Raw genomic sequence first — 15763 nt, 5'->3', positions numbered from 1 at the left:
CCGTTTCCCGTGGCCCTAACTCACTCGCCACATTGGAAACTGCATGAAAATCCTTTTTATTATTTTATTACAAACTATTTTGAGATGTTGATCCCAATGTCACACAATGTGCCAATTATTTATAGAAAGAGCCTCATACCTGAGCCCTCTGGAGCAGGGAGACCATCATACCTGAGCCCTCTGGAGCAGGGAGACCCTCATACCTGAGCCATCTGGAGCAGGGATACCCTCATACCTGAGCCATCTGGAGCAGGGAGACCCTCATACCTGAGCCCTCTGGAGCAGGGATACCCTCATACCTGAGCCCTCTGGAGCAGGGAGACCCTCATACCTGAGCCCTCTGGAGCAGGGAGACCCTCATACCTGAGCCCTCTGGAGCAGGGAGACCCTCATACCTGAGCCATCTGGAGCAGGGAGACCCTCATACCTGAGCCCTCTGGAGCAGGGAGACCCTCATACCTGAGCCCTCTGGAGCAGGGAGACATTCTACGAAAACCACACCACAAATAAACAATAAAATGACAAAGTTCATTCAGTTAAAGATCCCTGAGTCCATCTGCCTCTCTATCTGCTCCCCCTCAGTCATTCTGGTGGTTCCCCACAGAGGTTTTCACTTCAAGGTGACACGTTGGTAAATATTTGACGATCTTATGCGACATTTTGAGTTCCGTTTAGTATCTGTTGTGCATCTGATCCCTCTCTGTCTATCTCTACTCTCTCTTTCTCTAACCTCTCTGTGTGTCTCTCCTCTCCCTTTCTCTAACCTCTGTCTCTCTCCTCTCCCTTTCTCTAACCTCTCGGTCTCTCTCTCCACTCCCTGTCTCTAACCTCTCGATCTGTCTCTCCTCTCCCTTTCTCTAACCTCTCTGTCTGTCTATCTCTCCCTGTCTCTAACCTCTCTGTCTGTCTATCTCTCCTCTCTCTTTCTCTAACCTCTCGGTCTGTCTCTCCTCTCTCTTTCTCTAACCTCTCTGTCTATCTCTCCCTGTCTCTAACCTCTCTGTCTGTCTATCTCTCCTCTCCCTGTCTCTAACCTCTCTGTCTGTCTATCTCTCCTGTCTCTAACCTCTCTGTCTGTCTATCTCTCCTCTCTCTTTCTCTAACCTCTCTGTCTGTCTATCTCTCCCTGTCTCTAACCTCTCTGTCTGTCTATCTCTCCCTGTCTCTAACCTCTCTGTCTGTCTATCTCTCCTCTCCCTGTCTCTAACATCTCTGTCTGTCTATCTCTCCCTGTCTCTAACCTCTCTGTCTGTCTATCTCTCCTCTCTCTTTCTCTAACCTCCCTGTCTGTCTATCTCTCCTCTCTCTTTCTCTAACCTCTCGGTCTGTCTCTCCTCGCTCTTTCTCTAACCTCTCGGTCTGTCTCTAACCTCTCTGTCTGTCTATCTCTCCTCTCCCTGTCTCTAACCTCTCTGTCTCTCTCCTCTCCCTTTCTCTAATCTCTCTCCTCTCCCTTTCTCTAACCTCTCGGTCTGTCTCTCCTCTCCCTTTCTCTAACCTCTCGATCTGTCTCTCCTCTCTCCCTTTCTCTAACCTCTCGGTCTATCTCTCCTCTCCCTGTCTCTAACCTCTGTCTGTCTATCTATCTATCCTCTCTCTTTCTCTAACCTCTCGGTCTGTCTCTCCTTTCCCTGTCTCTAACCTCTCTGTCTGTCTCTCCTCTCCCTTTCTCTAACCTCTCGGTCTATCTCTCCTCTCCCTGTCTCTAACCTCTCTGTCTGTCTATCTCTCCTCTCTCTTTCTCTAACCTCTCGGTCTGTTTCTCCTTTCCCTGTCTCTAACCTCTCTGTCTGTCTCTCCTCTCTCTTTCTCTAACCTCTCGGTCTGTCTCTCCTCTCCCTTTCTCTAACCTCTCGGTCTGTCTCTCCTCTCCCTGTCTCTAACCTCTCTGTCTGTCTATCTCTCCCTGTCTCTAACCTCTCTGTCTGTCTATCTCTCCTCTCTCTTTCTCTAACCTCTGTCTGTCTATCTCTCCTCTCCCTGTCTCTAACCTCTCTGTCTGTCTCTCCTCTCTCTTTCTCTAACCTCTCTGTCTGTCTATCTCTCCTCTCCCTGTCTCTAACCTCTCTGTCTGTCTCTCCTCTCTCTTTCTCTAACCTCTCTGTCTGTCTATCTCTCCTCTCCCTGTCTCTAATCTCTCGGTCTATCTCTCCTCTCTCTTTCTCTAACCTTTCGGTCTGTCTCTCCTCTCCCTGTCTCTAACCTCTCTGTCTGTCTCTCTTCTCCCATTCTCTAACCTCTCGGTCTGTCTCTCCTCTCCCTTTCTCTACTTTCTCCCTACTAATTAGTCTCAGAGCTCCAATGGGGTCAAACAAGCTGCTCTATCAGGGGCTCGATCACGTCATTAGTCCCTTTACCTGACTCTATGGGAGCACAGGTGACCAGCCAACATAGGTAGAGAGGGAAGGGAGAGAGAGACAGACAGAGACAGACACCGAGAGAGACAGACACATAGAGAGAGAGAGAGTCTCACTTTGCAGAGGATCCAATTTGACATCACAGTAATCACTAGGGGGATGTGTGTGTGTGTGTGTGTGCAAGAGAGAGAGAGAGAGAGAGAGAGAGAGAGAGAGAGAGAGAGAGAGAGAGAGAGTATATGTGTGTGCGTAAGAGAGAGTGGGTGAGTGTGTGTGTGTGTGTGGTGTGTGTGTGTGTGTAAGAGAGAGTGAGTGTGCGTGTGTGTGTAAGAGAGAGAGAGAGTGTGTATGTGTGTGTGTGTGTGTGTAAGATAGAGTGAGTGTGCGTGTGTGTGTAAGAGAGAGAGAGAGTGTGTGTGTATGTGTGTGTGTGTGTGTGTGTGTAAGAGAGAGTGAGTGTGCGTGTGCGTGTAAGAGAGAGAGAGAGTGTGTATGTGTGTGTGTGTGTGTAAGATAGAGTGAGTGTGCGTGTGAGTGTGTGTGTGTGTGGTGTGTGTGTGTGTAAGATAGAGTGAGTGTGCGTGTGAGTGTGTGTGTGTGTGGTGTGTGTGTGTGTAAGATAGAGTGAGTGTGCGTGTGAGTGTGTGTGTGTGTGGTGTGTGTGTGTGTAAGATAGAGTGAGTGTGCGTGTGAGTGTGTGTGTGTGTGTGGTGTGTGTGTGTGTAAGATAGAGTGAGTGTGCGTGTGAGTGTGTGTGTGTGTGGTGTGTGTGTGTGTAAGATAGAGTGAGTGTGCGTGTGAGTGTGTGTGTGTGTGGTGTGTGTGTGTGTAAGATAGAGTGAGTGTGCGTGTGAGTGTGTGTGTGTGTGGTGTGTGTGTGTAAGATAGAGTGAGTGTGCGTGTGAGTGTGTGTGTGTGTGTGTGTGGTGTGTGTGTGTGTAAGATAGAGTGAATGTGCGTGTGAGTGTGTGTGTGGTGTGTGTGTGTAAGATAGAGTGAGTGTGCGTGTGAGTGTGTGTGTGTGTGGTGTGTGTGTGTGTAAGATAGAGTGAGTGTGCGTGTGAGTGTGTGTGTGTGTGGTGGGTAGTCTGATCCTCAACACTCCATTCAACTTTGCTTCAATTTGATGTAAAAAAACAAACAACCATTTTTATAAGAGCATCACACATTACCAAGTGATCAAGGACAGGAAGTGAGGAAACATGTCACTGTAATGAGTCCTATTAACGCAGATAATCCCTGTTCTACGTGGAAGTCACAGGACCCACAGCCGTATTCTGGACGAAGAAAGATTTCCCCTGACAGGAAAGCAGAGGTTAAAGTATTTAGAGCTTTAATCCCATCAAACATGTCCTTAATATGTCAATATATGAGTGTGAACAGACCATTAACTGTGGTAGTACGAGGGGTATCCATGGAGGAGAGGTGTGGTAGTACTAGGGGTATCCATGGAGGAGAGGAGAGGTGTGGTAGTACTAGAGGTATCCATGGAGGAGTGTTGTGGTAGTACGAGGGTATCCATGGAGAAGAGGTGTGGTAGTACTAGGGGTATCCATGGAGGAGAGGAGAGGTGTGGTAGTACTAGAGGTATCCATGGAGGAGAGGAGAGGTGTGGTAGTACTAGAGGTATCCATGGAGGAGAGGTGTGGTAGTACTAGAGGTATCCATGGAGGAGAGGAAAGGTGTGGTAGTACTAGAGGTATCCATGGAGGAGAGGTGTGGTAGAACTAGAGGTATCCATGGAGGAGAGGTGTGGTAGTACTAGAGGTATCCATGGAGGAGAGGAGAGGTAGTACTAGAGGTATCCATGGAGGAGAGGAGAGGTAGTACTAGAGGTATCCATGGAGGAGAGGTGTGGTAGTACTAGAGGTATCCATGGAGGAGAGGTGTGGTAGAACTAGAGGTATCCATGGAGGAGAGGTGTGGTAGAACTAGGGGTATCCATGGAGGAGAGGTGTGGTAGAACTAGAGGTATCCATGGAGGAGAGGTGTGGTAGAACTAGGGGTATCCATGGAGGAGAGGTGTGGTAGAACTAGAGGTATCCATGGAGGAGAGGTGTGGTAGAACTAGAGGTATCCATGGAGGAGAGGAGAGGTAGTACTAGGGGTATCCATGGAGGAGAGGTGTGGTAGTACTAGGGGTATCCATGGAGGAGAGGAGAGGTGTGGTAGTACTAGGGGTATCCATGGAGGAGAGGAGAGGTAGTACTAGGGGTATCCATGGAGGAGAGGTGTGGTAGTACTAGGGGTATCCATGGAGGAGAGGTGTGGTAGAACTAGAGGTATCCATGGAGGAGAGGTGTGGTAGAACTAGAGGTATCCATGGAGGAGAGGTGTGGTAGTACTAGAGGTATCCATGGAGGAGAGGAGAGGTGTGGTAGTACTAGAGGTATCCATGGAGGAGAGGAGAGGTGTGGTAGTACTAGGGGTATCCATGGAGGAGAGGTGTGGTAGTACCAGGGGTATCCATGGAGGAGAGGTGTGGTAGTACCAGGGGTATCCATGGAGGAGAGGTGTGGTAGTACTAGAGGTATCCATGGAGGAGAGGTGTGTTAGTACTAGGGGTATCCATGGAGGAGAGGAGAGGTGTGGTAGTACTAGGGGTATCCATGGAGGAGAGGAGAGGTAGTACTAGGGGTATCCATGGAGGAGAGGTGTGGTAGTACTAGAGGTATCCATGGAGGAGAGGTGTGGTAGAACTAGAGGTATCCATGGAGGAGAGGTGTGGTAGAACTAGGGGTATCCATGGAGGAGAGGTGTGGTAGAACTAGAGGTATCCATGGAGGAGAGGTGTGGTAGAACTAGGGGTATCCATGGAGGAGGTGTGGTAGAACTAGAGGTATCCATGGAGGAGAGGTGTGGTAGAACTAGAGGTATCCATGGAGGAGAGGAGAGGTAGTACTAGGGGTATCCATGGAGGAGAGGTGTGGTAGTACTAGGGGTATCCGTTGGAGGAGAGGAGAGGTGTGGTAGTACTAGGGGTATCCATGGAGGAGAGGAGAGGTAGTACTAGGGGTATCCATGGAGGAGAGGTGTGGTAGTACTAGAGGTATCCATGGAGGAGAGGAGAGGTGTGGTAGTACTAGGGGTATCCATGGAGGAGTGGTGTGGTAGTACTAGGGGTATCCATGGAGGAGAGGAGAGGTGTGGTAGTACGAGAGGAGAGGTGTGGTAGTACTAGGGGTATCCATGGAGGTTGAGTGTTATGACCGTTTTACTTCAAAGGGTTTTTATAATCAGGTCAGAGTAGGAAGAGAACAGGAGTGGAGTGACACACACACACACGGCACACAAATTCAGTGAGGTGACAGTAGCAGGCTGGCTGAGGGCAGGTGGTTGGGGACAGGCACAGACAGCCCCACTCTGTCTCAGGACCGACAGGTAGACAGATCATCAAGTCACAAGCTCTGAGCTACAGACACAGAACCAGCTGTGGGACTGACTAGAACAGGATGTATGCTAATTAAAATATCTAAAATGTATTGAATGTTGCTCACACACACATAGTGACTACAAGCCATAGGAGATCATTAGGCTTCACAGTGTCTGTGTGGAGATGTACTGGGGGTATCTGGGAGAGACACATTTCGGAGAGATCTGAGTATAGGGTTCACGAAGGTACACACACACACACACACACACACACACCACACACACACACACGCACACCGCACACGCACACCACACGCACACACACACACACACACACACACACACACACACACACACACACACACACACAGAGCTCTGGACGTAAGAGACGTCACACGACCCAAACTGAGACGACAGTAGTCATTTTAAAAAAGGTTTACTGATTTATGTAACAAGAACAGATATTTTTTTTCTTGTCTTTTCTTCAGCTACAATAAAGGTCTACTTCTTCATACTCTTAATGACAGTATCAAAACGCCTCATTCAGGACAGATAAACACTATAGAAGGAATCTGTCGCGTGGATATTGAAGGGTCCTTCTTCCCAAAGGGAACCCATGGGTCTCCGGTCAACAGGGAGTGTTGACTGTAACACAGCACAGATACACTGTAACACAGCACAGATACAGTGTAACACAGCACAGATACAGTGTAACACAGCACAGATACACTGTAACACAGCACAGATACACTGTAACACAGCACAGATACAGTGTAACACAGCACAGATACACTGTAACACAGCACAGATACACTGTAACACAGCACAGATACACTGTAACACAGCACAGATACACTGTAACACAGCACAGATACACTGTAACACAGCACAGACACACTGTAACACAGCACAGACACACTGTAACACAGCACAGACACACTGTAACACAGCACAGACACACTGTAACACAGCACAGATACACTGTAACACAGCACAAATACACTGTAACACAGCACAGATACACTGTAACACAGCACAGATACACTGTAACACAGCACAGGTACACTGTAACACAGCACAGATACAGTGTAACACAGCACAGACACACTGTAACACAGCACAGATACACTGTAACAAATAACAGATACACCGTAACAAATAACAGATACACTGTAACAAATACACTGTAACACAGCACAGATACACTGTAACACAGCACAGATACACTGTAACACAGCACAGATACACTGTAACACAGCACAGATACACTGTAACACAGCACAGACACACTGTAACACAGCACAGATACAGTGTAACACAGCACAGATACACTGTAACACAGCACAGATACACTGTAACAAATAACAGATACACCGTAACAAATAACAGATACACTGTAACAAATACACTGTAACACAGCACAGATACACTGTAACACAGCACAGATACACTGTAACACAGCACAGATACACTGTAACACAGCACAGATACACTGTAACACAGCACAGACACACTATAACACAGGACAGATACACTGTAACACAGCACAGATACACTGTAACACAGCACAGATACACTGTAACACAGCACAGACACACTATAACACAGGACAGACACACTGTAACACAGCACAGATACACTGTAACACATAACAGATACACTGTAACACAGCACAGATACACTGTAACAAATAACAGATACACTGTAACAAATAACAGATACACTGTAACAAATAACAGATACACTGTAACAAATACACTGTAACACAGCACAGATACACTGTAACAAATAACAGATACACTGTAACAAATAACAGTGATTCTGTGGTCTATCTTCTTGACGGAGCCTTGGACGGTACAGAACGAGTCTTCTTGGGCACCTTCTTACTGCCCTTAGCCTTTTTAGGGGGTCTGACAAGGGGGAGGGAGGGAGCGAGGAGGGGGTAGGGTTGGGTTTGCCTGTTGCCTCCCTCAGCAGGACGTTGGTGTGTTCGGTAGGAGGGGCTTCAGGGTCAACGACGAGTTGACAGAGGTCGTCTGGGTGAGGGGTCATTGACGATTGAGAATCGCACACCTGAAGAAGAAGGGGTCAACGGTTTAAGGAACATGGAAACACAAACACTTTCATCCATGTTCCACAAACTACCAAACAAAATTATGTCTTAGTCAGTCTGAAGGTCCTAAGCTCAGAATTACGAGACGATGTTGGCCTTTTGAGGGTCAGACACAGCCACTGACAGACGAGCCCCCCTAAAAATATTTACAGGAGAAGCCTGAAGGAGAGAGGGAAAGATATAGACAGAATGATCCAAGTTATTTTCAGCCTTTGAAATGAGCTCTTAGTAAAAAAAATGTTTTTAAAGAGTCAATTGAATCGGAGGTCGCGCTTTAGAGCAGCCTGTCATTTAAATGACGACCGCCCATATTCAGCTGTTTCCTGAGACCAGCTCCTTTACAGCATCTACAAAACCCTTGTTTGTTTTGGGGATTATAACGACCAGATTAAAGGAAATGGGAAACGAGGGGTTGAAAAAGTAAAGTCTTCCTATTGAAAGCGTCACTGTGGTTTTTGGTCAAACGGACACATTTCACAGTTCGGAAGTTAAGTCTGGAAAAGTAGAGAGTCATTAACTAAGAGATTCATCTACAGCAACAAAGAAATGCACGCAGACATCTGGGATCCAGCCTGATTTACACTCTGTCAGACACTGCAGTCCCTGTGGTGTTAAATGAGCCAGAGGTTCTTCAACACTGTCAGGCATCGAAAAGGACTGACGAGAGACAGCAGGGTATAGAGTCTCTAGTTCGAGTCTACAGAGTCTCTAGTTGTAGGACAGTGTTACTATAGAGTCTCTAGTTGTAGGACAGTGTTACTACAGAGTCTCTAGTTGTAGGACAGTGTTACTATATAGAGTCTCTAGTTGTAGGACAGTGTTACTACAGAGTCTCTAGTTGTAGGACAGTGTTACTATATAGAGTCTCTAGTTGTAGGACAGTGTTACTATATAGAGTCTCTAGTTCGAGTCTACAGAGTCTCTAGTTGTAGGACAGTGTTACTATAGAGTCTCTAGTTGTAGGACAGTGTTACTACAGAGTCTCTAGTTGTAGGACAGTGTTACTATATAGAGTCTCTAGTTGTAGGACAGTGTTACTACAGAGTCTCTAGTTGTAGGACAGTGTTACTATATAGAGTCTCTAGTTGTAGGACAGTGTTACTATATAGAGTCTCTAGTTCGAGTCTACAGAGTCTCTAGTTGTAGGACAGTGTTACTATAGAGTCTCTAGTTCGAGTCTATAGAGTCTCTAGTTGTAGGACAGTGTTACTATAGAGTCTCTAGTTCGAGTCTATAGAGTCTCTAGTTGTAGGACAGTGTTACTATAGAGTCTCTAGTTGTAGGACAGTGTTACTATATAGAGTCTCTAGTTGTAGGACAGCAGTGTTACTATATAGAGTCTCTAGTTGTAGTACAGTGTTACTATATAGAGTCTCTAGTTGTAGGACAGTGTTACTATATAGAGTCTCTAGTTCGAGTCTACAGAGTCTCTAGTTGTAGGACAGTGTTACTATAGAGTCTCTAGTTCGAGTCTGTAGAGTCTCTAGTTGTAGGACAGTGTTACTATAGAGTCTCTAGTTCGAGTCTATAGAGTCTCTAGTTGTAGGACAGTGTTACTATAGAGTCTCTAGTTGTAGGACAGTGTTACTATATAGAGTCTCTAGTTGTAGGACAGCAGTGTTACTATATAGAGTCTCTAGTTGTAGTACAGTGTTACTATATAGAGTCTCTAGTTGTAGGACAGTGTTACTATATAGAGTCTCTAGTTCGAGTCTACAGAGTCTCTAGTTGTAGGACAGTGTTACTATAGAGTCTCTAGTTCGAGTCTATAGAGTCTCTAGTTGTAGGACAGTGTTACTATAGAGTCTCTAGTTCGAGTCTATAGAGTCTCTAGTTGTAGGACAGTGTTACTATAGAGTCTCTAGTTGTAGGACAGTGTTACTATATAGAGTCTCTAGTTGTAGGACAGTGTTACTATATAGAGTCTCTAGTTGTAGGACAGTGTTACTATATAGAGTCTCTAGTTGTAGGACAGTGTTACTATATAGAGTCTCTAGTTCGAGTCTACAGAGTCTCTAGTTGTAGGACAGTGTTACTATAGAGTCTCTAGTTCGAGTCTATAGAGTCTCTAGTTGTAGGACAGTGTTACTATAGAGTCTCTAGTTCGAGTCTATAGAGTCTCTAGTTGTAGGACAGTGTTACTATAGAGTCTCTAGTTGTAGGACAGTGTTACTATATAGAGTCTCTAGTTGTAGGACAGCAGTGTTACTATATAGAGTCTCTAGTTGTAGTACAGTGTTACTATATAGAGTCTCTAGTTGTAGGACAGTGTTACTATATAGAGTCTCTAGTTCGAGTCTACAGAGTCTCTAGTTGTAGGACAGTGTTACTATAGAGTCTCTAGTTCGAGTCTGTAGAGTCTCTAGTTGTAGGACAGTGTTACTATAGAGTCTCTAGTTCGAGTCTATAGAGTCTCTAGTTGTAGGACAGTGTTACTATAGAGTCTCTAGTTGTAGGACAGTGTTACTATATAGAGTCTCTAGTTGTAGGACAGCAGTGTTACTATATAGAGTCTCTAGTTGTAGGACAGTGTTACTATATAGAGTCTCTAGTTGTAGGACAGTGTTACTATATAGAGTCTCTAGTTGTAGGACAGCAGTGTTACTATAGAGTCTCTAGTTGTAGTACAGTGTTACTATATAGAGTCTCTAGTTGTAGGACAGTGTTACTATATAGAGTCTCTAGTTGTAGGACAGTGTTACTATAGAGTCTCTAGTTGTAGGACAGTGTTACTATATAGAGTCTCTAGTTGTAGGACAGTGTTACTATATAGAGTCTCTAGTTGTAGGACAGTGTTACTATATAGAGTCTCTAGTTGTAGGACAGTGTTACTATATAGAGTCTCTAGTTGTAGGACAGTGTTACTATATAGAGTCTCTAGTTGTAGGACAGAGTTACTATAGAGTCTCTAGTTGTAGGACAGTGTTACTATATAGAGTCTCTAGTTGTAGGACAGTGTTACTATAGAGTCTCTAGTTGTAGGACAGCAGTGTTACTATATAGAGTCTCTAGTTGTAGGACAATGTTACTATATAGAGTCTCTAGTTGTAGGACAGTGTTACTATAGAGTCTCTAGTTGTAGGACAGCAGTGTTACTATAGAGTCTCTAGTTGTAGGACAGCAGTGTTACTATATAGAGTCTCTAGTTGTAGGACAGTGTTACTATATAGAGTCTCTAGTTGTAGGACAGTGTTACTATATAGAGTCTCTAGTTGTAGGACAGCAGTGTTACTATATAGAGTCTCTAGTTGTAGGACAGTGTTACTACAGAGTCTCTAGTTGTAGGACAGTGTTACTATAGAGTCTCTAGTTGTAGGACAGTGTTACTATATAGTCTCTCTAGTTGTAGGACAGTGTTACTATATAGAGTCTCTAGTTGTAGGACAGTGTTACTATATAGAGTCTCTAGTTGTAGGACAGTGTTACTATATAGAGTCTCTAGTTGTAGGACAGAGTTACTATAGAGTCTCTAGTTGTAGGACAGTGTTACTATATAGAGTCTCTAGTTGTAGGACAGTGTTACTATAGAGTCTCTAGTTGTAGGAAAGCAGTGTTACTATATAGAGTCTCTAGTTGTAGGACAATGTTACTATATAGAGTCTCTAGTTGTAGGACAGTGTTACTATAGAGTCTCTAGTTGTAGGACAGCAGTGTTACTATAGAGTCTCTAGTTGTAGGACAGCAGTGTTACTATATAGAGTCTCTAGTTGTAGGACAGTGTTACTATATAGAGTCTCTAGTTGTAGGACAGCAGTGTTACTATATAGAGTCTCTAGTTGTAGGACAGTGTTACTATAGAGTCTCTAGTTGTAGGACAGTGTTACTATAGAGTCTATAGTTGTAGGACAGTGTTACTATAGAGTCTCTAGGTGTAGGACAGCAGTGTTACTATATAGAGTCTCTAGTTGTAGGACAGCAGTGTTACTATATAGAGTCTCTAATTGTAGGACAGTGTTACTATATAGAGTCTCTAGTTGTAGGACAGTGTTACTATATAGAGTCTCTAGTTGTAGGACAGCAGTGTTACTATATAGAGTCTCTAGTTGTAGGACAGTGTTACTATAGAGTCTCTAGTTGTAGGACAGTGTTACTATAGAGTCTATAGTTGTAGGACAGTGTTACTATATAGAGTCTCTAGTTGTAGGACAGCAGTGTTACTATAGAGTCTCTAGTTGTAGGACAGTGTTACTATATAGAGTCTCTAGTTGTAGGACAGTGTTACTATATAGAGTCTCTAGTTGTAGGACAGCAGTGTTACTATATAGAGTCTCTAGTTGTAGGACAGTGTTACTATAGAGTCTCTAGGTGTAGGACAGCAGTGTTACTATATAGAGTCTCTAGTTGTAGGACAGCAGTGTTACTATATAGAGTCTCTAATTGTAGGACAGTGTTACTATATAGAGTCTCTAGTTGTAGGACAGTGTTACTATATAGAGTCTCTAGTTGTAGGACAGCAGTGTTACTATATAGAGTCTCTAGTTGTAGGACAGCAGTGTTACTATATAGAGTCTCTAATTGTAGGACAGTGTTACTAGAGTCTCTAGTTGTAGGACAGTGTTACTATATAGTCTCTCTAGTTGTAGGACAGTGTTACTATATAGAGTCTCTAGTTGTAGCACAGTGTTACTAAATAGAGTCTCTAGTTGTAGGACAGTGTTACTATATAGAGTCTCTAGTTGTAGGACAGCAGTGTTACTATATAGAGTCTCTAGTTGTAGTACAGTGTTACTATATAGAGTCTCTAGTTGTAGGACAGTGTTACTATATAGAGTCTCTAGTTGTAGCACAGTGTTACTAAATAGAGTCTCTAGTTGTAGGACAGTGTTACTATATAGAGTCTCTAGTTGTAGGACAGCAGTGTTACTATATAGAGTCTCTAGTTGTAGTACAGTGTTACTATATAGAGTCTCTAGTTGTAGGACAGTGTTACTATATAGAGTCTCTAGTTGTAGGACAGTGTTACTATAGAGTCTCTAGTTTTAGGACAGAGTTACTATAGAGTCTCTAGTTGTAGGACAGAGTTACTATAGAATCTCTAGTTGTAGGACAGCAGTGTTACTATATAGAGTCTCTAGTTGTAGGACAGTGTTACTATATAGAGTCTCTAGTTGTAGGACAGCAGTGTTACTATATAGAGTCTCTAGTTGTAGGACAGCAGTGTTACTATATAGAGTCTCTAGTTGTAGGACAGCGTTACTATATAGAGTCTCTAGTTGTAGGACAGTGTTACTATATAGAGTCTCTAGTTGTAGGACAGTGTTACTATAGAGTCTCTAGTTGTAGGACAGAGTTACTATAGAGTCTCTAGCTGTAGGACAGAGTTACTATAGAGTCTCTAGTTGTAGGACAGAGTTACTATAGAATCTCTAGTTGTAGGACAGCAGTGTTACTATATAGAGTCTCTAGTTGTAGGACAGCAGTGTTACTATAGAGTCTCTAGTTGTAGGACAGAGTTACTATAGAGTCTCTAGCTGTAGGACAGAGTTACTATAGAGTCTCTAGTTGTAGGACAGAGTTACTATAGAATCTCTAGTTGTAGGACAGTGTTACTATATAGAGTCTCTAGTTGTAGGACAGTGTTACTATAGAGTCTCTAGTTGTAGGACAGTGTTACTAGAGTCTCTCTCGTCTCTCACAGGGATGAAACAGAGGTCCTCCCTGAGACAGGCATCGTGTAGTTCTTTCCGGAGGGCGGAGACATGGCTCTGGTGGGCGGAGATTTCCCTCTCCATCGAGCCAATCCTGGAGAACGCTGCGTGGTATAACTCAGAGAACGTCCCCACCAGGCTCTGCAATGCACCACGGGAGGAAAGAGCAAAAGGTTTTTATTCAGGGTGTGAATGTCTGTGTTTGTTTAATTATTCAGGGACGGGTGTTGAACTAACATCAGGATTATGTTAACCTGCTCTAGTTCTGAGAGGACCGACTACGGACAGTAGATGGCCATATGTTAGTACCTGCTCTAGTTCTGAGAGGACCGACTACGGACAGTAGATGGTCATATGTTAACCTGCTCTAGTTCTGAGAGGACCGACTACGGACAGTAGATGGCCATATGTTAACCTGCTCTAGTTCTGAGAGGACCGACTACGGACAGTAGATGGCCATATGTTAACCTGCTCTAGTTCTGAGAGGACCGACTACGGACAGTAGATGGCCATATGTTAACCTGCTCTAGTTCTGAGAGGACCGACTACGGACAGTAGATGGTCATATGTTAACCTGCTCTAGTTCTGAGAGGACCGACTACGGACAGTAGATGGCCATATGTTAACCTGCTCTAGTTCTGAGAGGACCGACTACGGACAGTAGATGGTCATATGTTAACCTGCTCTAGTTCTGAGAGGACCGACTACGGACAGTAGATGGTCATATGTTAACCTGCTCTAGTTCTGAGAGGACCGACTACGGACAGTAGATGGCCATATGTTAACCTGCTCTAGTTCTGAGAGGACCGACTACGGACAGTAGATGGTCATATGTTAACCTGCTCTAGTTCTGAGAGGACCGACTACGGACAGTAGATGGCCATATGTTAACCTGCTCTAGTTCTGAGAGGACCGACTACGGACAGTAGATGGCCATATGTTAACCTGCTCTAGTTCTGAGAGGACCGACTACGGACAGTAGATGGCCATATGTTAACCTGCTCTAGTTCTGAGAGGACCGACTACGGACAGTAGATGGCCATATGTTAACCTGCTCTAGTTCTGAGAGGACCGACTACGGACAGTAGATGGTCATATGTTAACCTGCTCTAGTTCTGAGAGGACCGACTACGGACAGTAGATGGTCATATGTTAACCTGCTCTAGTTCTGAGAGGACCGACTACGGACAGTAGATGGCCATATGTTAACCTGCTCTAGTTCTGAGAGGACCGACTACGGACAGTAGATGGCCATATGTTAACCTGCTCTAGTTCTGAGAGGACCGACTACGGACAGTAGATGGTCATATGTTAACCTGCTCTAGTTCTGAGAGGACCGACTACGGACAGTAGATGGCCATATGTTAACCTGCTCTAGTTCTGAGAGGACCGACTACGGACAGTAGATGGCCATATGTTAACCTGCTCTAGTTCTGAGAGGACCGACTACGGACAGTAGATGGCCATATGTTAACCTGCTCTAGTTCTGAGAGGACCGACTACGGACAGTAGATGGTCATATGTTAACCTGCTCTAGTTCTGAGAGGACCGACTACGGACAGTAGATGGTCATATGTTAGTACCTGACAGGCTAAACTCAGTGTCCCTACAGGACTAGTACCTGACAGGCTAAACTCAGTGTCCCTACAGGACTAGTACCTGACAGGCTAAACTCAGTGTCCCTACAGGACTAGTATCTGACAGGCTAAACTCAGTGTCCCTACAGGACTAGTACCTGACAGGCTAAACTCAGTGTCCCTACAGGACGACTAGTACCTGACAGGCTAAACTCAGTGTCCCTACAGGACTAGTATCTGACAGGCTAAACTCAGTGTCCCTACAGGACGACTAGTATCTGACAGGCTAAACTCAGTGTCCCTACAGGACGACTAGTACCTGACAGGCTAAACTCAGTGTCCCTACAGGACGACTAGTACCTGACAGGCTAAACTCAGTGTCCCTACAGGACGACTAGTACCTGACAGGCTAAACTCAGTGTCCCTACAGGACTAGTACCTGACAGGCTAAACTCAGTGTCCCTACAGGACGACTAGTATCTGACAGGCTAAACTCAGTGTCCCTACAGGACTAGTACCTGACAGGCTAAACTCAGTGTCCCTACAGGACTAGTACCTGACAGGCTAAACTCAGTGTCCCTACAGGACTAGTACCTGACAGGCTAAACTCAGTGTCCCTACAGGACGACTAGTATCTGACAGGCTAAACTCAGTGTCCCTACAGGACGACTAGTACCTGACAGGCTAAACTCAGTG

General features: G+C 44.8%; 1 protein-coding gene across 1 annotated transcript in view; it reads right to left on the bottom strand.

The window, feature by feature from the left end:
- Positions 1 to 395: 395 nt before the first annotated feature.
- LOC135532574 (coiled-coil domain-containing protein 171-like) overlaps positions 396 to 15763 on the bottom strand; it is a gene marked incomplete at its 3' end in the record, with an annotated part of 56438 nt that continues 41070 nt past the window's right edge. The window contains 4 exon segments of the mRNA XM_064960054.1: positions 396 to 468; positions 7349 to 7368; positions 7617 to 7802; positions 13479 to 13631. Coding sequence (XP_064816126.1) covers positions 396 to 468; positions 7349 to 7368; positions 7617 to 7802; positions 13479 to 13631 — 432 coding nt within the window.

Source organism: Oncorhynchus masou, unplaced genomic scaffold (genome assembly GCF_036934945.1).
Source record: "Oncorhynchus masou masou isolate Uvic2021 unplaced genomic scaffold, UVic_Omas_1.1 unplaced_scaffold_1914, whole genome shotgun sequence".
Classification (NCBI taxonomy): domain Eukaryota; kingdom Metazoa; phylum Chordata; class Actinopteri; order Salmoniformes; family Salmonidae; genus Oncorhynchus; species Oncorhynchus masou.
Note: the sequence above shows the minus strand (reverse complement) of the source record. Positions and strands in the feature narration are given on the sequence as shown.